The 24,769-nt window shown below is 40.8% G+C and overlaps 1 protein-coding gene across 2 annotated transcripts in view; it reads left to right on the top strand.

Moving 5' to 3' along the window:
- LOC125437584 (glypican-5-like) overlaps positions 1–24,769 on the top strand; it is a 495,530-nt gene that overhangs the window by 35,319 nt on the left and 435,442 nt on the right. For both annotated transcript variants that reach the window (XM_048505298.1, XM_048505297.1), the window contains exon 2: positions 11,617–11,778. In XM_048505298.1, coding sequence (XP_048361255.1) covers positions 11,617–11,778 — 162 coding nt within the window. The remainder of the gene's footprint in view (positions 1–11,616; positions 11,779–24,769) is intronic.

Genomic DNA, 24,769 nt, shown 5'->3' with positions numbered 1-24,769 from the left:
TCTAGTGTAGATATCCTAAGAAGCTATTGGGGCAGGATGGGATACCTCGGGAACAACCTACCAAGTTGTATAAAAGTCTAGGCTTCATTGGTCTAGTTTTCCCCAAGCACACACACACAGACTTGCAAGTCAGTCTTGCAAAAGCCATTTATTCTGATCTTTATGCAAGTAAGGTAAGGAAGTAGTTCACAACACCCTTCCAACTTCTTGCTTACAAATCCCCCCACCTAGTCCTCCCCCTCACAAGCACCTGCTTCCTGCTTTTCAACCCCTAGGGTTAGCCAACTTGTTGTACCCTCACTCCCAGCTGCTGCTAATCATTGCTGACTGGGCAAGGCCCAGGGTCATTAGCTCACATCCTCTCCACCTGAGCCCACCCTGCATTTAGAGCAGGCTTCTCAGCACTGCTTGCATCTCCCTCTTCAACTTCCCACTACAACTCCAGGCTTTCCTTAGACCTTGCACCTTCTAATCCCAGGTAACTGCATTCCCACATTGGCCTGCCCTATGTCAGCTACCCAATGGATTTGCCAATTTAGGATGGCATTGTAAATGTGTGTTGGAATAGGGAACCACAGACTCCACAAGTGATGCAATAAAATATTGACTTTTAAACTAAAAGGTAGATATTTGGGAAGACCAAATAATGCTATTTTCCTAATCTTGTAGATCCCACAACTGTAATCTCCACAGATATTCTCCCGAAAAACATAGCTGTTATGATGCATGCCAATTATCTGTATAGTATATAAAATGATTGAGAAAGCCACACTAAAGTATGTTATATGAGTTGCATTGGTAGTCAAGATGAACATTTGGATCTGGTGGTAACCTGTGTTTGATGGAGTACAAATCCAGGTACAATTTAAAATCCACTGCCCACGTGTGGCAAAAGACAACCAGGTTTTGGAATCCAATGATGTCATGACTTTCAAGAGCCTCTTGAAATTTATTTCGCTGCTTTAATATAAGACCTAGAGAAGAAATAGCATTTGCTCGAAATCTTACACGTTCCAGAAGATAAACTGCTGTGACGGTATCCAAGGCCAGCAGTTTTATTTATCAGGTACTTCTTTCCCTTGAGTCATCCATCCTCATAGCATAATGCTCAAGGACATTGACATTGATTTTGCGATTGAGAGAGTTCGGTCTTATCTTCTCACAAGAATTGTGAATAGACTCACTCTTTGTTTTCCATAAATATAAAACAGAATGAAAAGTCTTACTCAGTATAGTATAAGTATTTGGCAGTGCAGAATTTCTGGACTCGTCATTGAATTGGCACCAGACTAATGATGTCACTCTTCAAAACCATCTGCCAAGTGCCATGAAACTCAATCACAGGGACCAATGCAATCTGGACTTCCTTTGATTTTTGCCAGTTAATTATCTGAGGGGTCTCTTCCAGAGACTGTGACTGGTATATTTTATATTAAATATATCCATACGTGCAAGCACATACAGACAAGAAATAGGGAACCAGCCAAGCCTATTTCAACATATAATAATAAAAGTTCAAAGAGTGCCTTAAAACTAATATTACCTTCATGTACAGAATAGACTACTCTGCCAATAAGTTTCAAAGCAATTGGTAACTTATCTCATTGACTACGATGCAAGAAAGGTTCTCTTTTACAAGTGAGGAGCCGAAGCAAAAAATCTGCTTGGAATTCGCTACATGGTGCCCTAGACGTCCTAAAATGAAATCTTAAACTCTATGCCAGATTATATGGCAGAGTTATTGGAAAGGTTGACCAGTTGTCAGGGTCTTTGGCAAAGTGATGCAACTTCAGATTCACATCACACTGGTAGAAATGGTGCTTTTCTTAATTTAATGTGAATTTAATACTATGCACTATGGATCTGTATGAAGCACTAATTATACCAAAGAGCCCTTTGCTACAGGAACAGAATTAATGAATGAAATCATTTCTGCAGATGGTAAAAATAAATGATCAGTTTTGGTGGCCAGAAGCAGAATGCTGAATTAGATCTTTAGTCTAATCCGGCAGGAATGTTTACTTTTTTGAGTTGGATATGGTTTCTTGAGAGCAATTTGTACTATTATAGTGGTGGATGGAAAATGAGCCACAGTAGGAAACAGCCATCCATTAATTAGATATTGCCATATGTGATCCTTCCTTGTAAGATACATTTGGCCATATGAAAAGACAAAAATGAAGAGACCACGGATCATGTCTCTCAATGCTGCACTATGTTGTTTCAGTTTGCTTTCTTGGATTTGCAAGGTTTTCTTCTCCATAATTGCTTCATCCCATCCCCCAAGTCAAAATGTTCTGCTAAATGGTGCAAATATATCAAACACCCCACAAACCAGTAAAACATTAGGGCCCTTTCTGCACAGCACAAAAAAGACCTCCTTAGGACATCTTAAAAAGAACTTTTTCCTTCTACACAGCACAAATAAAATGCCCTTAGAACATTTTGAAAATAGCCCCTCTTGGCTTTTTTGTCTGCATAGTGGATGTTTTATTTTTCCTGCCTTTCACTCCACCCCCACCCCTGTTAAAGCACTTACTTTCATTTTCACAGCATATTGTGTCCACCATTTTCTGCAGCTTGAGAATCTACGATGCTGCCATTTTGCTGCATTCGTTTCCCATGAAGTTTCCTCTGTTTGCATCTAATCTAATTGCTATTTCTGAGTGAAACGTTCATGAATAAAGTTTGTTTTCCCTGGGGATCCTATGCACGTGTGGGCTTCCCCCCTTTTTTGTTTTTGTTCAGAGCAGGGTTATTCGTAGCTACGCAGACACCATCTGAGAATCACAGCTGCTCTGTTCTCTGAAGGTGGGAAAAATAAAATGTCTCCTGCCTGTTTCTGTTTGCACAGCTAAGCAGATGTTTTGAAGAAAACTTCTGGAAAAAAGTTCACATTTTAGCAACTTTAAAATAAGATGGCTTGAGCAAAAATGAAAAGGCCTGATGATCTCTTGGGGAAAAAACTGTGTGGACTTACTCCCCAAGATGCCTCTTTCCCATCCTCAGGACATCTTGTTTGTTCTGTGTAAAAAGGGCTTAGGTGTATTTATTGACTAGTTCAATAATCATGCAATAATCGGAACATTTCTGCCTTCTGAAACATGTGTTATATATTGCAAGAATTCTGCCTTTTTGCTATTACTTTCCATTTTTATCTGTTTATATAAAAGTAGCCTTCTGTCCCTGTTTCTTCTACCACCTGGATCCAGTGAGAGGAAATGGGGTGAATCTCTACTTTGAAAATATGCTTGTTTTGCCCTGGTTCCATAAAATCCCGCTCCTTTTTATCTCGTTCTCTCCCTCCCCACCACAGCCTGCGTTTGTGGAGGGGTCAAGTTATGCCAGGATCAACTGCTCTGTGGCTCTTCCTCGTTCCACATTGGCTGTTGTTTGAGGGGGGGCATGAATGAGCATCCCCTCCCCTCTGATTGAGGAAGCAATCTTTTTTAAAAAACTGTTACAGTTGTGCAGCTTCGCAGCCACATAGACTTCAACGTCCAACCCCTTCTGCTTGAGGAGTGCTCTTTTCTCTCTTTGCATGGTCGTTGATATGAAGCCACACAGAGGAAGAGAAAAAAAGAAAGCGGTGTCAAGTATGACTCTGGGCATGCCCAGTCCACTGTGCTGTGATTGGCTGTTGTTGTGAGTGGCAGCTTTAATGAGCAGTCAGGGAAGCAGGGTGGGAAAAATAACCAGATTGGTTTCCCCACAAAGCTGGCCTCTGGCCAGGATCTTCAAAAAAACACCACCTTCCTGCAAGTATTTGAAAATCCTGGGATGAGGGGCATAGCCAGTGACAGAGCTGGAACAGAGGCAATTTAGGGGAGGAAGCCGTGGGGAGATCTTGTCCAAACTGGGATTTTTCAGATGACAATCCCAGGATTTTTTTCCCGTGGGGATTCAAGCAGAGACTGGTGTGGTTCCTTTCATGCTCCTGAAGGGGATACACAGTTTCCCATTCTACATCCTTACCACTTAGGCATCAAAATGAGTAGAGTCAGCCCTGAACTTTTCTTATTGGAAAGGTGATTCAAATTCCTGTATCATTTTGTTCCCCTTTTCTGCATCTTTCCTAGAGTGATAATATCCTTTTTGAATTATAGAGCTTAGAACAGTACATGGTATTGCAATTAGGATTACATCATACAGCATTGTGGGCATTATGATAAGGGCTGTCTTGTTTTCAATCCCTCTTCTTATCATCCCTAACATAGAATTTGCCTTTTTTACAGCAGCTGCACACAGAGTCATTGTTTTCATTGAACTATCCACCAAAATCTCTTTCCTGGTCCGTCACCACCAGGTCGGATGCCATAGAACTATATTTCATGTTATCATTTGCTCCAGTGTGACCACTTTATACTTATTGAACTAGATTTTCCACACTGTTACACACTGATCCCTTCTGAAGAGTATTTTGGAGCACATCACTCTTCCAAATAATTTGGTGTTCTATCCTGATTTGGTCACTAATTACTCTGATTCAAGATAATTTACAATTAAATTTAACAGCACATCCCAGCTGCCTTCCATTGTAAGAACTGTTCTTTTTACTTGAACTTCCCACCTTCTGTCACTTTATCCGTTTCCAATCCAAAAGAGGATCCATCTTCTTATCCAGTGGCTACTAAATTTACTGGGAGCCCCTTTTGTGAGAGACAATCAAAATCTATTTGAAAGTTCAGCTATAAGACTGGGGCCAAATCATGTATGAGATGATTGTTCAACAATAAAGAATGTAAAAAAACATACTTAAGCATAAGGAAGGATAGGCTACCCAAACCAAATATGTGCTAACAGGTACTAAAACTGCACAAAACAATCACAATAACTTGTGGTACAAACATTGATTAGCATTTTTGCAGCATCTTCGGTATATGTAGTACTGCAAAACATTGTTTATTGGGACAATAAGTATTGCAATATTACTTATACTAAAGAAAATTACAAGAATATTAACTAAAAAAAATCAATGAAAGCATTAACTGCTACTCTTGCTTTTGTTAAATCTCCCAGCACAGACAAAAATGTGACTTAACTTCTCTGAGGAAATCAAAACAGTCTGTATTTCACATAGAAATGTAATAAATCTCCATCTCCTAAAACTTTTAAGGGCATCCATAAAGCAAGGGGATTATGTTTCCTCTCTCCAGAGGGTAAAACACAGAGATTTTGAAACAACGTAACTGTGGAATTTTTGGATGGTAGCACAGATATGGGGCTTTGTGTCTGTATACAGTCCAAGTATATAACTTAACTAAAACCCTAGTTTTTAAAGTTTTTAAGCCTGAAATATAAATCAGACCAGGACTAAATCATTAGTCATTATTCTCTTGAGGAAATGCAAGTGAACCAGAAGTATGGAATTGCCTTCTCAGTTGCATAGTTTGCATATAGGAGCTCCATCACCAGCACCTTCAATTAAAGGTTACTGGGCAGGAGGGTAGCACCTGACTTCTGCCAAAGAGATGGAAGAGTTTCAGTCAACCAGAGTAGACCATACTAAATTAGATGGACCCACTGCCCAGCTCAATGTAAGCCATCTTCATAACTTCAACAATTTCTCATCAGTCCATTAGATGAATGAAGATAAAAACTTCTCATTTTAATAGATGTATACAGAAACCAGGAATGCTTTTCATTGATTGATTGTACTGCTTTGAATAGATGACATGGTAATATTATTCTCAAATGGGACAAAAGTGGCTAGAATGACCAAGCAGCTACGTGCAGGCATAAACTGATTGTCATAGTATTGTTTTCATGACAGCCTGCACCATCAGGGACCATCAGACAGTGCCAATTGAGAGCTTTCCTCACATGACATTCAAGGAGTTAAGATAAAACGTGTTTGGCCTACACTTGCCAGGGATGCTTGAAGCTGATCCTGTATTGAGCATGGGATTAGTTTGACCTGCATGGCCTCTTCCAATGCTATGATTCTATACAGTTTGCAGCATGCCTGTGTTGTTTATAGCTGACCCTCGTTAATAATCTGGCTGCAGTGTGCTGTGGCAGTTCAAGTTGCTCCTCCAGCTGCAATAGGATTTCAGCTCTTCAGACAGAAAGCTAGCAGGAAGAACCCAAGGAAAACCACTCTTGGAGAGGGGTGGGGGGGGAAATGCATGTATATAATATAGACTATATCTGGATAAACAGTAACATTTGCCAGTATTATTTGGGGATTTTAATGGAGAGCAAACAGCATGAATTAACAATATGATTCTGATTAGGCTTTATCAACAGAAGCAGTAGCATTTCCTCCTGTGTAGATTCTTAATGCAGGTGGCACTCATACAAGCCCTTTTTGGAAATGTATAGATCCCTCTTTGGAAATTAATTCAGAAGCACAAAAAGAGGTATACTCTCAGGGCACAATATAATAACCTCGAGTTATCCCCTTTTAAATTTTACTATTGTTGAATTAGTATGTCACAAGCAAATGGGAAAAAGCAACAACTAGGCTGTTGGAACTAATAAATAATCTTGACGCTAATGAAACCCAAAACAGCAAAGGTACAAGATAACAATTCAGCCATGATAGTATAAGCAGCGTCTATTCCTGATCTGCAAACCTTGGGAATTGATCTATTTTGATGCTATTATATGGTGAATTGTAGCCAATTTAAGGAAAATACTAGTCTGTATCATCACCACAGTGTCATGACCCAGTCATTATCAACTGTTAAGGTAAACAAAAGAAAGAAAATTTAAAAGAGAGAAGAGGGTGAAGAAACACCAAAAAACCTTCCTGACCTTTTGATTTTGCCCTGACTGTTCTTCTCAACTTTTTAAAAAAACTTTCCAATCTGAACAAATCTCATTAGGAGTAAAAAGCCAGAACATTCATCTTGCTCACAAAAGGAGTTTAAATTTTCTGCTGTCTGTGCCTTTTTCTATTCTATTTCTATTAGCTTTTCTAATAGGCAAATATGATGGGCAGAAACCTATTTATTGGACTCTTATGTATTAATAACTATTATGAAAATATAACTGACCCTATTTGTTTTATTTTATTATGCGTGTGTGTGTGTGTGTGTGTGTGTGTGTGTGTGTTAGCCTGCCCTATATTCAAAGGTCTCAGGGCAGATTACAACACAATATAAAAATCATAAAATATTGATAGACATTATAACAATAAAAACTTATTTAAAATCCATAAAACCTATTGAAACCCACCACAATTCACAAAATGTATTAAAATTAATATAAACCAATTTAAAAATTCATATTACCAGAAAGGGAGAGAGAAATAATCTCTTCAGCCAAAGACAAGAGAAAATAGGTGTGTCTTTACTAGTTTTCTAAAGGCATATAAAGAAGATGCTTGATGTGTTGCAGGAGGAAGATCATTCCATGTCTTAGAGTAGTGGTTCCCAAACTTATTTGGCCTACCGCCCCCTTTCCAGAAAAAATATTACTTAGCATCCCCTGGAAATTAATTTTTTTAAAATTTTAATAGCAGTTAAACAGAAAGATATATGTATTAATGTTTCTACCTGTGGCCATCACCGCCCCCCTGGATCGCTGCAGCACCCACCGGGGGGCGGTGGCGCCCACTTTGGGAATCACTGTCTTAGAGCCACCACTGAAAAAGCTGTATCTTGGGTCTCCACCTTTTTTTACCACTGAAGAAGAGCTTCATCTGCTGTACCACCAGAAGGGCTTTATCTGCTGATCTTAGGGCACAAAGGTTGATATGGAAGAATATGTTCCTTCTGATACCCACATCATCAGGCCTCATTAACTGAAAATGATCCATAATAATTGGATCAGATGGTTATCTAGATTCCTCCTCTGGACCATTCTCAGTTGTAGCATCCAATTCCCTGTGGATCTGAGCAACTTTGTCCTCAAATTGTCTTGCAAAGTCCTCACAGCAGAAACTATATGTCTCCTCAGGCTTGATCCTGCAAGACCGTTCACTATATGGAAAAGTTCTGCTGGATGCAATGGTGATGGAGAAAATACTCCTCTTTGTCCTGACCATCCCCACCTTATAGGCATGATAATGAGCTCGAACTTGGGTTTGGTGAGCCTCATAGTGCGATTTAAGCCACCTGTGCTCTAGCCATTGACCTTACTGTTTCATATTACATAGAATATCACAGAGTTTTACAGGTTCTACAGGTCAGGTGAGGGCACTTGGGAGTGATTTTGTATTCTGCCCTTTCTTTCTTAGGTCCTTCCTTACCAGGCTCCACCCCTAAAACTCTAGGAATTTCCAGCCCAGTGATGGCAACCCTATATAATGGAGAGGTAGCAAACATTTGTGAGATAAGCAAAGGAAATAACAATAAAAGGCTATATTATTTTTAAAACAGATAAATGTAAAGAAAATGAAATATTTACCTACAAAACAAATCTCCTCCCAGTTCTACTGTGTGGATGTTGGTGTCAAATAACCACTCGAGTTTAACTGTTTGCCAAATATCTGTCATTATGTAAGCCAACTTCATCACAGAAAATGCAGCCTATACGTTTAGTTAGATACATAGAGGTGGCCTATTGTTAGGGGTTCACAGTGCTAGTGGCAGGTCTTTCCAGCAATGCTAAAGTAACAGATTCTGCTTGTGACTAAAGGCACCCTGATTATGTTCCTGGGAATTCTTGACTGATGCTGGGGTGACCTGGTGCTAGGAGTCGCAAGGCTTTTTTCTGAGATTCCTATTCTGTTCTCTCATGAGTGGATTAGGTGCAGTCCTGCCTTTTCAGCTGAGCCTTGTCTTTGTCTATGAGATCGCTAGAAATAATGATACCAAAACAGATTGGGGAGATGGTGTTGGGTTTTTTACTCAGAATAGAGACTTCTTGGCAGCACAGGAGTTTTCCAAATAAAGGTGTAACATTTTGAAAAACATATATTGCATGCCTTGAAAAAATCATTTTCAAATGAGTTCTATATTGAGTGGTTTTGCCTCGCAGCTGTGAAAGCCTTTGATTTTTCTGACCTCATTATCAGTATGTGTTTGAAGGGTATGAGATCTATCGTACTTTGAAATAGATGTCTATCTTGCAAGTATGTAACAGGAATTCTGCACTGAGGCTTCCCGTAGGAAAATTCATCTTTATAAGGTTCCTTTTGTAAGGCATGGTGTAGTGGCTATGAGTGGTGGACTCTTATATGGAGAACCGGGTTTGATTCCCTATTCCTACACATGAAACCTGCTGGGTGACATTGGGCAAGTCACAGTTCTCTCAGAACTCTCTCAGCCTTACCTGCCTCACAAGGTGTCAGTTTTGGTGAGAGGAAGGGAAGGAGTTTGTCCACCCCTTTGAGACTTTTTATTGTTGACAAAAACAGGGTATCAATCCAAACTATTATTATTATTGGTTGATTTCACAGCTGCCAGTTCTTTTGCTGGTTTTTGGTCTCCATTACAATTCGAGGCTCACCCACAGGCCTAGGAAGTTGTAATGTGTCAACGTAGTCTTCATGTGGATCCCAGCAGGGCTGCCTTCTGAATCTGACAGATGTTAATTTTGTCGATTTGAAGACGTTTCAAGTGCTGCCCTAGTGTTTTCGGGATAGCGTCCAGGGTGCCAATTACCGCTGGGACAACATCAGCCGGTTTGTGCCATAGTTGTTAATGCTCAGTTTTCAAATCGTGGTATTTTGTGACCTTCTCATGTTCTTTTTCAATGACCTTGCTGTCAACGGGTACCGCTATGTCAACGGGACCTGCTATGTCAATGATGGTCACTTTTTTGGCCTTCATTACAATTTCAGCCTCACCCAGAGGCCTAGGAAGTTGTTGTTGTTGTTGTTGTTATAAGTTAGTAAGACTATTTTTTGAGTAGTTCATATTTGGCCTCAGGACTTTTGCAGGGGAAAAATGTGTACAAATGTGCAACTATTGCATTGACCCTGTAGTTTGGGAAGCTGGTGCACAGATGTGCCCTCCTTTAGAATCTGGTATTCATTCCCTTGTGGTGGTTATGCAGTGTGCCATTCAATTGCCATGTAGTCTGGGTGGGTTCTTCCTTTCTTTCCATGCCGGTCTCTTATTTGATTAGAGTATGCTTTGCATTAACATCTAACAGCATCAAGTTATGATGCTCTTTTAAGAGTCATTAAAGACTTCACAATTTTACTAGTAATGTGTAACTATTCTTGGCACCCAGGTTTAAAGCAGAAAGTTTAAAGCAGAAAGTTTAGTTTAAATTTTATTTTTGTAATTAAAGATTCTGCCCCAAAGATAACACTGAAGAATGCAAAACTTCCAAGTTCATAGTGTGATGCCCGCAGTGACTAAAAAGTATCACAGTGAGAGTATGACTTGCTTTCTGTTTGTTTTAAATGCTTTGTATTTTTTGTGTGGTATTATTTGGCATTAGGAGGATTTGTACTGTTTCTGTTTAAGAATGATCTTTGCAGCCTTTTGCCCTGGATCTGCACATTCTCTTCAACCTCCTGTGTGTGCATCCAGAGAATTAATGAGGCAAGGGATTTTAGCCGCCAATTGCTGCTAATGTTTCAATCGCTTCTCCCCTTTTTTCATGAGACAATTTTTCAAAAGATGATTTTTCACCAAATCCAGTACACGACATGAAAGTGTCAACACCTGCAGCAATGTGCATGCATTCAGGATAAAGAATGAGGAGTATGATGCAATAGGACCCCTTGGATCTAGATTGCATTAGAGAACTCTGAAGAATGAAGCTGGGAAAAATTAATTCTTTGTATTGACATTTACTTCAGTATCCATGGTCTTAAGGTCCAAGTTAAAGAAATGGCTTGTACGTCAAATTAAAGAAATGGCTTGTATGTATATAGATACTAAGTAATGCATATGAACTAGATGCAAATGTAATAGAGCTAAATTTCTGCTGTGGAGAGAATAAAATAGAACTGGCAGATTTTATAGCTCCCAGGATAAGGAGTAGCAGCCCAAGGCATACAGAGGGGCAGAAGGAGCCTTTAGTTCTCCTGTTTCAGTGAGGGGTGGGAAGTCCATTGTGTTTTCTGTACAGGATTCTTTGAGACAGATCGTAACTCCCACATCTTTAATGATTTCCAAAGGTCAGAGTGATTTGGAGGTGTGCAAAAGAGATTAGATAAATGAATATTGAAACTTTTGTATGATTTTGTATGCTTCCTCTACCCCACATCTTACACGTGGCAGGAATTCAGGTAGGGCATCAGTATCATTTGTGATTACAGTTGTCCAGACAATAGAGATCAGCTGCTCTGGAGCAAATGGCTGCTTTGGTGGGTGGATGCTATAGAGTTATACTATGCTGAAGTCCCTCCCCTTCCCCAACCCCAACCTCCCCAGGGAAACCCCACCCCCCACCAAATCTCCAGGAGTTTACCAACTGGGAGTCGACAGCCCTGTGCAGGATGCATCAGAGGATAGTTTTATGTGTGTTTTCTCATCAGTGTCAACAGAAAAAAAATGTCATTGTGACTTTGCATCCACTGTTATTCAGGATCAGGCAGAAGCCGAGAGACTTGAGATGCAAAAACAGCTTGAATATTTCTGTCTTTGTGATCTGCCGTAGCATACCCTGAAAGGGGATTACTTTGCTTGTAAGTAATGCCTTTGGTGCTATTTCTCTGAGGATGTTGCTGAGAAGGTATTGTAATTGTGGTTCCTTTTCTCACAACAGATTCCAACTTGCAGATTTGCCAGCACAGAGCACCAACCTGTTGCACGAAGAAGATGGAAGAAAGCTATCAAGCGGCTGTTCGGAGGGAGAGAATGGAGAACATCCAGACTCTAAATTTTGAACTGAAATATATGATTGTTGGTCACATCACAGCTTTTCAAGGTAGGAATAATAGATCGAATTATTAAGAGTCATCTATATTCTTCTTGGTACACTGACCAATCGTATGCTATTTCCATGAAGACCACAAGCAGGGCATGAAGACATCAGTCATTCCTGTTTTCCCTCCCTCTGAACATAGTGGTTTGTTTTAATTACCATGGCTAATAGCAGACCTATCTTTTATGTGGTAAATGCTACCTGTTACTTGGGGATTTTACAAGCTCACCATCATATTTTAAGTCTGTCATCCGTGCCTTTCAGTGATGTTCAAATTTCATCACATGTTCAAATTTCATCACATTCAAATATTTACAATGGTCAGACTTCATAAATGAGTTATAAACAATATGCCTTCCATACTCTCCTGGTTTCAAAGGTCGTGAGAATGTAGACATATCCATTTTTATTAAAATGGAATAAAATATTGGGTAGCACAGATGTTTTAGTCAACAAGGGGCCTCATTTGAGAAGTGGGGAGTCTTTACTGTGTGAAGCAGAGTTCTGTATAGTTGACTCCAGAATTCAAGTTTTAATAGGATATATACATTGATAAAAAATAATTGTCATTTAAAATATAACTGGAACTACATTGATAAATATTAAAACAGCTATCTGCTTGTTCTATAAGTAATGTACTGTGCATTTATATTCAGTAGAAGCTGCTGGAAAGTGGCATCTTTAAAAATAGTAAGATGTAGTGGTTGATGCCAGACTAGGGAGCCCCAGGTTCAAATCTCTGATCAACCCATAATGTGTCTTGAATGACCTTGAACCAGTGATAGTCAGTCTGTCTTACCGTACAGAGTTGTTGTGAAAGTACAATGGAGGGAGAATAACATATTCAGCCCTGAGCTTCTTTTGTGAAGAATAGAATAGAAAATGGATAAACACCAGATTTAAGATGTACTAAAGTGTTGACCTCCCTTCTTTTGATAAAACAGGCTTAACATTTTGAAGTATTCTGACAATATGTGAGCTGTTGATAGAGTTTTAATTGTTTTGGCTCAGTGGTAGAGCAGATGCACATACAAGGTCTGAGATGGGCAGCCCCATAGACTCAGTGGAAGGGGCAGATGTGCTGGCGGCAGTGCATCCCACAGCCCTGCTGCCACAAAATTCAAAAGTTCGGGCCATGGTAGGGCAACTCTCGTGTCCTGCTCAAATGCCCACGGTGGGCAGGCTGGGATGTTCCTGGGGCTGGAGCCAATGTTAGTTGGCTCCCTCCCAGGGTTTGGGGCTAGTTGTGTGGCACACTGGCCTTTGAACTTATGCCTGCTTTTCAGCAGCATTCATCCATTCAATCCTATGGGGCTTTTTGACGGTGGGTAGGTCCAGAGGTTTTCTCTGCTTTCCGCATCATCAAAAAGCCCTTTTGGAGATGGTGAGGTGAGTCTGTATTGGCTCCCGGTTTGGATGGGGCTCTCACTTCCTATTGTCTAATCTTGAACTGTTACACTTGGGGAAAAATCTGAAGCCCGAGAGAGCCACTTTTAGGCAGAGTAGACAATATTGAGTTAGAAGGGCCAATAGGCTGATTTATCCTAGGCACCTGTGTATGTACAGACTTGCAACATTATTGCATGTATGGACTTCAGACATTACCCAGGGACATTGTTCCAGGTAGCCCACACACAGAACATGAGAGCAAATAGTTTCTCCCTTTGTTTGTTCCCAGTATTGTATGTTTTCATAACTTTGGATGATAAAAATTTGCTTTTACTGTTAGTCATTTAAACTGCTTAGAGGTAGGGAGGAGGAGGAGAATGGCAATTTGTTTCATTTCACAAAGAGCTTTGAAAACAACAGTCTTTTTTTAGTATCCCGCATAGCTTGAAAATCCGGCACCAAGCCACATTTGAGCCCTCTGCTGTGCCAAAGGGGAAATATGGAGCCATTGCTGAATGACAGTGAGTTATTCAAGTGATCTTTCAGCATCATTATGGAATAAAGCAAAGGTCAGAATAGATTAACCTGTCAGACCCTGAGGTCAGTCAGGCAGCTTTATTGCTTGACTGAGTGAAATCCGTCATTGGACATTTCAAAGTAGCTTGAATTTGCAAGCATTTTCTAGAACTGGCCATCTAAATTATTGAATTGTAAATGATTATAAACTTGCTTTGTCCACCTGAGGTGAGAACATGTCAGAATTTCAGTTCTGCCTTCTTAAAGTCTCAAAGGTTCATTTGTTCATTGGGTTTGTGTGAAGTTTTAAAAGGCTCTCTAAACCCTTTCTTCAGATGACACTATATAAACATTCTGTTGCTCAAGCAGGGGTGTCTTGGTTTCCCTTGCCTTTGAGTTGCCTTATTGTTGTGTCACATTATTGTAACATTAAAGGCTGCATGCCTCAAACTGCTTTGCTGCGGACATAAGCCCTGTTAGCTTTTTCATGATGCTTCTGCTGGTGGGATCATTGAAGACTGGACTGAATATCAAATCAGGCAATTCAGAAACTGAACAATATGCTAGATCTTCAGCAACAAATAGGCCACTCATAGGTTTTTATTTGTAAGTTCTATAGAGCACTCATTTTAATGAGAATATTGCATTTCTTCACTTTCCCTCCTAGTCCTCCCAATATTTTTCGGTTCGGTGTTTTGTTTACCTTCTACATAGCCTTGCTATCTGAAAAGATTTCAGAATGTTTCTTTGGTTTGATTGGGAGCTACAGAATACAGTGTTTTAATAGACATATTGTGGTGTCGGGGTGGAGAAATCAACATTATGCATTTTTAGCTCTTTCAAATATGCCCTCTGAAGGCTGCAGAACTTCCCCCAGTTTCATAACATGTTATAGAAATTCATAATGTCATTGATGACAGTCATTGATGAAGATTTCTTTCATCTTATGCTGTTGGGTACAATGTAGCATTATGATTAGAATGCTGAACTAGGGCTGAAGAGATCCAGGTTCAATTCCTCAATGAGTGAACTTGGGTCAATTATACACTATCAGCCTAACTAACCTTTGTCACGTAAACTGTAAGGATAAAGTGAAGACGAGAACTATATATGGTGCCCTAAGCTGCTTAGAGGAATGATGTAGCAGAAAGTGCAATGGATACAGAAGAATAAGCATCATGTACTTTGATGACCATGCTGCCAAAAATGAGCGGAGGCCATTCTTGCTTTTGGGTAATATTACTATTGTCAAGAAGGGCACAGTTTTCCTCATATGGAAGTATCAGTGGTATGGCAGCCCTCAGGAAACCAGGTTGCACACTTCCAGATGGTGCCTGGGGTTCTCCTGGAATTAAAGAGGTCTGTTTCCCTATAGAAAATGTCTACTTTGAAGGGTGAACTGTATGGCATTACATATCTTCTGAGTTCACTCCCTACCACTAATATTACCCTCTCCAGACACTGGTCCCCAAGTCCTTAGGAATTATCCAACCTGGGATATGCACCCTAGGTGCAAAGTAATAACTTTCAAGTATTTATTATTTATTTATTTATTTATTTGTTTGTTTCACTTTTATACCGCCCTCCCCCAGGGGGCTCGGGGCGGTTCACATCATAGTACAGCAAGTGAATAACAAAATAACAAAATAAATACTAAAACTTCATAATAGTTAAAAGCAACGCTCCTAATTTAAAACAGTTAAAACAATTAAACAGATGGCGTACAGCTATTAGCTCCCCCGCTTCCCTAAGAGGGGGGGAACAGCGGGTCTTAGTTGTTATTAATGGGCACCTATCAGCAGCCGGCCTCCCCAAAAGCCCGGCGGAATAACTCAGTCTTACAGGCCCTGCGGAACTCTTGTAGGTCCCGCAGGGCCCGGACAGCTGGAGGAAGAGCATTCCACCAGGCAGGGGCCAGGGCCGTAAAAGCCCTGGCCCTGGTGGAGGCCAGCCGCATCATAGAGGGGGCAGGGATCTCCAGTAGGTTGGCCTCTGCCGAACGCAGAGACCGACGTGGGACATATGGGGCCAGACGGTCCCTAAGGTACGAGGGTCCCAGACCGCGTAAGGCCTTAAAGGTTTACACCAATACCTTGAAGACGACTCGGAATTCAACTGGGAGCCAGTGCAGGCGGTGCAACACGGGTGTGATATGATCTCTAAAGGCACCACCCGTGAGCAGACGAGCCGCCGCATGCTGGACCAGTTTCAGTTTCCGGATCAGCCTCAAGGGTAGGCCCGCGTAGAGCGAGTTGCAATAGTCTAATCTGGAGGTGACCGTTGCATGAATCACTGTGGCCAGATCCGCCCGGGAGAGGAAGGGGGCCAGCCGCCGGGCCTGGCGAAGATGGTAAAACGCAACCCGGGTTACATGGGCCACCTGGGTCTCCATAGAAAGAGACGAATCCAGGTGGACTCCCAGGCTGCGAACTGAGGGGGCCGGTGCCAATAAGGCCCCCTCCCACACCGGCGGCTGGAAAGCCTCCGCCCCCCCCTGCGACCTAGCCAAAGTAGCCACTGTGACTTGAAGCAAAGATTTTTCTGATCTTGGATGAAATGCAAATGAAAACCATTCACACCAGTATTTCCTGAAGGAGGGAAAACCACCCTTTACATCTCATAGCTCATAGATCCAAACTGATCTCTCTTTCAATTGAAGAAAGAGGGAAGAATGTTCAAGCAGTCAAGTATTTCCTTCATCTCCTGAAGATTACTTTAATGTTCTAGAGTAGACATTGGGGATGCATGTGTGTGTGCTGAAAAATTTGGAGTTCAGCTTTTACTGATAGCTGGCATTGAGGGCAACGACTTTTTGATTTAAAAAATCTTTGCATGATTTTCGGGTGACATCTCTGTTTCTGACGTCAGTTGCTTAGTAAGATGGTCTTTCAAAATCCCTCATCCCAAAGGGCTGATACCGGTTAGGCCCATATTAATGCTTATTTTTTGCATGGTTGAGCAGGTCATTTTCATCCTTCCTGTTTTCTCTGGCAAATGTCCTGTTTTAATTTATTTCTTCTGTGCAGCTGACACAGAACAGACATTAGTTTTGACAGCAACATTTCTATGTAATTTCATTAATATAATTGGGAGAAAAGATTATTGTGGCTTCATCTGAAGTGTGGAGAAACAATAAAAATAACTTTCCAATTTAGCCAGAAGTTGCCATAAAATTTGGACCAGCTGGGCTGAAGCAGAGCCTCTCTGTATCAGTCATCCAACAGAGACTCACTCTGTGTTTTAAGTCACCTTTTCCAAGTTCATTCTGCAGAGGTTAGATAAAGGCCAGTATCTTCTGAAATTGATGCAAGAACTTTTAAAAATGTAGGTTCCCACTTTTGAGCCCAATGATGAACTGGGTTTCTTTTTAGCAGCAGATTCTTTATTGTTTATACTTAAGGTTTTTAGAAAATTATTTCACCACTAGGAGCCAAGCCCATTTTGTGGCCTAATAAAATGGACTCTAGTGGGGATATGGGGGAAGTGCACTGCCTTACCTGACTTCCTTCTCCACCCCCCTCCCCACTGCAGCTGCGTCTCTTCCCACCAACTCACCTCTATTTTTGGAATTGGGGGAAGGGGGGGCTAGAGAGCAGTGGGCATGTTATGGGGGAGTTTGGAAGACAGCATGGGGGAGTAGGGAAGAGCAGCGGCAGGGGCGTTTGGTGGGCTAGAGAAACACCGGGAGGAGTCTGGCAGATCAGGGCAGTGCTGGAAGGCATTCAGCAGGCCGGGACAGCAGCGTTGGGGGGGGGGGGAGAGCTGGGGGAGGGGCAGGACATTGTCAGGAACAGACCTGGGAAGTGCCAGGGACCCAAAGGACCTGGACACATTGGTTTACCTGAATAAAAGGTGGGAAAGGAAGCGTAGGAGGATGGACCAATCTCTGCACAGGACTCAGATGGCTTTGTTCCAAATGAGTCCTTCTTGGGGATTTGTTGATGGTTTGTTGTCGTGATGTTCCATCTGTTAGCCTTTCATTGTTTTGAGTATATGCATTGATTTTTCCAATTGTTATTACCTGTCTGAAGCCATTGGGTACAGTGCAGGTTAAATATCCAAAGAATTAAATAGCTAGTTGTCTAAAATGGTCAGAATATTCCTCTTACTAGGTCTCTGTGTTGTTCTCCAATAATTAAAATTGAAACCTTGCCCAAGGTTTTGAAAGTAAACATTACTTGACACTGAGATGTTCATCAGTGCATAACCTTCACTTCATTTGGCTTCTGTTATTGAAGCCAGTCTATCCCCCTTGGTTGGCATCTCAAGAATTTTATCTTAAATAAACAAAGAAATAGATATCCTTCTCTTTGTGGGGTGGCAAGATCTCATGTAATTAATCTTAGTTGCCTAAAGTGTTTATTCTTGCAATATTCTTTCCTGTTGAAATGAATGAGTACTTTAAGGCCTGCACTGTGAGAATGTTGATCAAAAATATTCAGTGTCTGTCTGAACTTTAAAGAATAGCATTATTGCCAGCAGACCACTATTAAAATAGTTTGACATATGTTTCTTAGAAGAATGGGGACCTACAAACACCTTTTTAAAATATTTTGAGTATGAAGACTTAGTTTCTAAATTGTATTTTAAAGGTTGTTTTCAAGAGTTTTGCCACTTGGGCTGGAGCAGAACCATTTTAACAGCTGCCAGTGTTGTATATAATGATTAGGGTATATAAGGCTAGATTAAATTCATCACATCTGTACACAGATCTTGTTGTTCTTGGATTAGGGCCCATTTCATACATGTGGTTGGATTTAGTGCTGCTGCTGAATTCTTTGTTTTCTACAAAGATTTGCAGTATTAATACAAGCCATTACTAGGGCAAACAGTAAATCAATTGGATTCTAAAAAAATCATTGATTTTGCTTTTGCTAGTTGCTGTATTTGAGTGCAACAGCAAAGGATCCACTTGTTGATGTCAAGGTATACTTGGTACACAGAACAAGGCATATTGAAGTAGAGTTGAAACTGGTCCTGCTTATTTGGGCTCATTATAATTTTCTTGCATATCCCGAGATGCAAAGGCAAGGGGCGATGACCTTTCTCTCCTTGCACACCTCAACTTGCTTTAAAGCACAAATCTCTGACTTCCCTATGTGGTTTCAATACCTTCTGTTTTCTTTGTGTAGAAACAGTATTCTGCCTGTCTCTTCTTCCTAGCATGGGCTAATATCAGCTGGGGTGGCTATTTTCTCTCTGGGAAATGCCACAACTACTTTTCAGTAAAATTAAGGATGTTGAGGGATCTCCTATCTACCCCTTATCCTGATCTGCCAGGCTTGGCTCATCTCTCTCTTTCTCGGATGTGTTATTAGTATTGATTGGACTGTGCATATGCTAAAACAACACAGCAGACATTATTGATTGCTAGGGAGAGGAAAGAATAGCATTTGTATCCTATTTCTTCCTCAGTCTACCTCACAGCCTGCCTATATGCCAGTATGTGCAAGCAAAACATTGGCTCTTATGTTCGGCAGGTGCAGCCAGAGAGATTGTTGAATGGCAAACAAGAGCCACTGAGTTTACATAGAGTGAAATTAACCCTACCCCAGCAATTGTTATATACCATACATCACTCTATAGAAAGACACTCTATAGAAAGACAGACCTATCAGCGCAGTTGGTTTGGGCAGCAAAATCCAAATGTAATCTGTCTGTTGGTAAATGACCCCGTTGTGTATCTGCTGATCCACTGTCTTCCTGCCACCATATTCTCACCTTTTTGAGTCAGTCAGTAACTAGAATAGCATCTGATTGTGTTCTGGTAGTTCTGATTGTGTTCTGGAGTTTCAAATATACTTAATTTTACAGTTTGGATAAGTTGTTGTTTAAAATGTTTGTGCTCCTACCACACAAAGCAGTTTCAAATAAAAAAGACAGACTGTAGAGTTGCATCCAGCCAGTTTTTTGCTTTTCAGATGGTGAAAAAAATGAAAGAGGGAGTATTCTTTAGTCATCCTAAAAGGAATCTTTAGTCATTCAAAAAGGAATGGGATATTATAAATAAAAGCATGTGGGATCAGGGTCATAGTGAGGAATTGGGTAATACTGAGTGAAAAAGGTGGCTAGATCAAACCCATAAACACTAACCAATATAAAATAAGGCCTGCAGTAATCAAAATCATTATGCACAAAACCACCGTAGTAACAACGATGCAATGAAAACATACAAAATGAATTCTACCAGGAGGACAGCATTAAAATACTAAAGTAGCAGGGAAGGGGAAAGCTGACAGGTCTGCCACAGTTTACATGCCTCAATAAAAAGCCCCTGGGCCATGTGGTTGCTCAGTACACTGAAATAAGCATAACAGGGCTGCTATTGATGATATCAACTGCTGGGCATGTTTGTATGAGACCAGTTCATTCGGCACCCTGATACCTAGTCCATTAGGGCTTTATAGGTAATAACCAGTACTTTGTGTCATGTCCCTGGTCTGTCCAAGACTCAATTGATAATGAAATCTTTTTTATTGAAAGACAGGTTCCACGTATGATGTACTGAAAGATCTTTTGACAAGACTACTTTTGGTGCTCAAATTCCCACTCCTTCCACCCATTGCTCAGCAATCCAGCCACCTCATCTGCAATGTCTAAGCAATCCATCCCCCCTTAGTCATTACTCAAGCTTTGCAGGGTTTCCAGACAGAGCATCTGTCTTATCTCTCTGTTTGAGAATCTCTGCTCTTGGAAGTGCACCTGCAAGCAAAGCAGCATTTCAGTGGAAAGCGAAAGCAACCAAGAGTTAACAGTTAGGATAACAATCCAGAGACACAAATGCCACATTCCATCCTGGATAGATGGCAAACATTTCAAGAACTGACCAGTGCTTGACATTTTGAATGTTGTCTGTAAGTGAATATAATGTAGTAGCGATGTCTGTTAATTGTTTAGATTAGTTGCTCTTCTACTGCATATCCCTACAGTGTCTCATGAACAGCTTCCTAGGCTTTACTAGACTAATATGCAATACTAATATTCTATATGGAGGAAAATTTCAGTATTCTTTACAGAGAAAAATTCCACAAAAGGAAGTGAGTTTTTTTTAAAAAGGGTTCACATTCTACACATGTGGAAAGCAGTTGGAAGCGCTGTCAATGGTGTGATAATAAACCTTTGTTGCTCACAGATACCAAAGAAAAAACACCCTCCAAACACTTTGAATGAAAGGGTAACAGGTGCTGCATATGAAACTAGAGAGAGCTGGCTCTATTCCTGTCATTTTTATGCTGAGGGTAATTTGAGGTAACAAGAATACAAATGCTGGTGATTTATTCATTCTCTTGCTATTTTCTCTGGATGTGGGCAGGGGATGGTTCTTCATAATCTTTCCCAGACTTCGCAATCTCTCCCGTTGAATTAGCAGGTATTTGGGGTGTAAAGAAATGGTTTCTTTTAAGTTCAATTGTTCGAGGCAAATCAAATTTTCATTGGTTCCCTTCTCCTCAATTCCATTTAACAGGTGGAAAAATGAGTTTCCTAGTGTTGACTGAAATGATACCATATTAAACGCAAAATGCTGAAAACAGTAATGTAATTTTTGCAAGGACAGTTCCTCTTTTAGCCTTCTGCTCATCTCAACTTAATGATTCTTCATGGTTTTATAAGGAACAATACATCTCCACGTCAAAGTTTTCCAGCAAGTAAGAAAGCACTGACTGCTCTTCTGAGCCCGAGAGAGGTGCAAGCAATTGGCTTAGTGGTAGCTTAGCTTGCTGCTGTGCCTGCTGCTGCCCAGCCTTATCTGCAACATAGATTGAGTTGGGGGCGGGGCTTCTCGCTCCTAACGGGAAGAAGTAGCGAGATGGGCAGGCATGCTTGGGGCAGGATGGGGTGCCTCTTGCACCCAGTTGCAAGAAAGGGGCTTTGCAAGGACTTGGGTAGCCTTGCTCATGCCTGCTGAGTTCCTGACTGGCTGGCTGGTCCCTGGATCCAAGGTAGCGGCATGGGTGGTTGTGTTGGCAGTAGCCCAGCTCGCTGCTGCACCTGCTGCCTGGCCTCATCTGCAGCATGGCTTCAGTCAGGATTCCTTGTTCGGTAATGGGGAGAGGGAGGGGGAGGGTGTGGAAATGGGTGGCTGAACATGGCCCCCACATGACTCACTTACATGGCACCTAGGGCTTGAGCCACAGCCCCCTTTCTTACACCACTGTATAGGCTCTGATGCACTGGTACAGGTATGAATACCCGCCTAGACTGAAATACTCATCATGATGATTAATTTAACATTTACATGATGCTTTGAGTATTCAAATGACTTCAGTGGATGGGCAACAAATCAAGATCCTAGATTCAATCCTGTCATCTCTAATTAAAAAGATTAACGGTTGATATGAAAGACCTCAGTGTAAGTTCCTGGGGAGCCTCCTCCCATCAGACGTAACAGTACTGACTGACATTGATAAATCAATGATCTGATTTAGTATAAGAAATCCTCATCCGCATGTGTTCACATGCATCAACTTGTAACCCCCCCCCCACAACCCTGCAAAATAGGATAGTACTGGGTCCCATCTTACATATGGGAATGAGATTTGTTTGTTTAAGGACATCACTGTAGAAATGTATTTTGAACCAGGAACATTCTCGATCATTGTCTATTCTGTTAGCCACTAAACTGCACAACTTTTGGATCTGGAATGGAATTACATGGATTCCTTAGTGCAACTGCAGCAATAAATGACATTATTTCTCTGTGTGTGTGTGTGTTTATTTTTTTTTACAAACCATCTTAGGAAAATTTGTGGGATTAACAGACAAGGGTTGATTTGGCATGTTGATTTGCAATGACATGTTTAAAACCAAGCAAGCTTTGATTGAAAATATCCATCCTGGTTTGTAGTTAATTACCAAATGAAGTCCAAGCACAGTGCTGGTAATGGATTGCCTCCAAAATCAATGAGCTATTTAAAAACCAAGCGATCTCAGCTGTGGTTTCTATTACTTGCTGTGTGGTAATAGAGAGCTAAATCTGCTGTTTCAAAATAGGCTGTTATGATTTCCTACATGCTAGGCCCCTTAGTCAGAGAGCTGGTTACTGCCCGCCTTTCCACGTGTGTAATGGTACTAAGTATAGCTCCTCTCCTTATTGACCTATTGCGCACAAGGCTAGCCTGAGGCCTTTGGCACAAATTCTTTCCTCACACAGAGCAGTGCAACCAAAGCCCTCATACCACCTTTATGACCATCATTTCTCCCCGTTCAAATATTCCCAAATCTCCATTTGTTTTGGATTAAAAGGGATTAAAAGGGACACGTTTCTAAAAAGGAATTCATATTGAAAGTGGATGATACAGGCAGATACAGCTTCTTCAAATGTTGCCACAGTGCTTCTCCATGTTAGGTTTTAGCTATGGGACTGAACTTGTCAATTAAATTTAACTATGTGGGCGCTACCATGTTGCAGTTTTTGTTGTGAGAATGACTTTCAGAGCTCCACAGATCCAGTGCCAAAATGTTGCCATTCCTAATGAAGTGCCCAGTCCTTTTAATCTGTTCCTTTTTACCTCTTCCCACCATCTGTTTGAGTGCATGTGAAGTTGGTTTTCAGTTATTCTGCAGAGAGTTGGTTAGGAGACAGCTGCTACATTCAGAATTCAGGCTATGAGCTCCTTTGGACTCATATAAGGTCACTTTTGCTGAAACTGGGGTGGGGGTGGAAAATAGGTCAATCCCTTAGACTTGCCAACCTCCAGGTGGTGGATGGAGATTTCCTGAGGTTACAACTGATCTCCAGACAACAGAGATCAGTTCACCTGGAGAAAATGACTGTTTTGGAAGGTGGACTTTATATAGCAGGGGTGGCCAGCCTATGGCACCGCAAATGTTCATGGACTAAAATTCCTAATTGGCCATGCTGGCAGGGGCTGATGGGAATTGTAGTCCATAAACATCTGGGGTGCCATAAGTTGGCCACTCCTGTTGTATAGCATTCTGCTCCCTTTGCCAGCCCTGTCCTCCTTAGGCTCCGCCCCTCAAATCTCCAGGTATTATGCAATCCAGAGCTGACAGCCCGTTCAAAACCCTTTGATTTTTAGATTTTTAGGAGCACTACTTATGGGCAGGGGAGAATGGAATAGTCACTTTAGGAAAAGCACAATTAGAACCCCTTATGAGTTTATTTGAAGTACATTGTCAACTTTTTCCCTAATGGAAATGTTATTCCTGTTCAGAAGCAGCTATTATAGTGCTTCGTTCAATATTATTTATTTATTTATTTATTTATTTATTTATTTATTTATTTATTTATGCATGCTCTGACTCTGACTCAAGTCACATGACAAAACTAGAAAAATGCAATAAAAGCAGTATATCACATCCAACAAACACAAAAACGGCTTCGTTCTTTTCACAAATATTAAAATGTCTACTCACTTTCTAAAGATGCCCTTCCTAACAAAATATAAAAGTGTGAGTGACCTCAGAAGCAGACTGTTCCACCAGGTGGGAGCCACAATAGAGAATTCTCAGGTGTGGGCTGTTGTTGATGGTACCTAGTTGCAGAATGAAACTTTCAGAAGGTTTTGATCAGATAAAGCCGTCACAGTGGAGCATATTGGGAGACTTTGTAAGTTATAATCCGCACTTGAACTTACAAACCGACTGATAACTAATGGAGTGTGTGATGTACCGTTTCAAGTTCTGACTTCCAGGAGTCTCAGCCAGTCATGTTTATTTTTTTAAAATATTCATATTTTTATTGTATTTTATAATAATGTATAATTATTAACATAATTAAATTCCATATCTTTTTTCTTTGTAACCAATTATAGATTGATGATATAGATTGGCATAGATGTGTGTAAAGATAAATCAGTGAATAAGATAACATTTTTACCTAATAATATAGTACAAAGGTAGAAAATTTAGAAGATTAACAATAAAGTTCCATATGTCCATATACATTAATAAAATTAATTATATAAGCAATCAATCATATGTAAATGATCGTTGTTTCTATTGTATCTGTTTTGACCTCACTCACCTCCTTCCGGCCAGGTTGGTGGTATCCAGCAGAGCACGCCTTCCCTAGTTCATGTGGCATAAAGGCCATGCTCTGACCACCTTCCTGGTCCATGGTGGCAAT

The sequence above is a fragment of the Sphaerodactylus townsendi genome, linkage group LG08, assembly GCF_021028975.2.
Source record: "Sphaerodactylus townsendi isolate TG3544 linkage group LG08, MPM_Stown_v2.3, whole genome shotgun sequence".
NCBI classification, from domain to species: Eukaryota; Metazoa; Chordata; class Lepidosauria; order Squamata; family Sphaerodactylidae; genus Sphaerodactylus; species Sphaerodactylus townsendi.
Note: the sequence above shows the minus strand (reverse complement) of the source record. Positions and strands in the feature narration are given on the sequence as shown.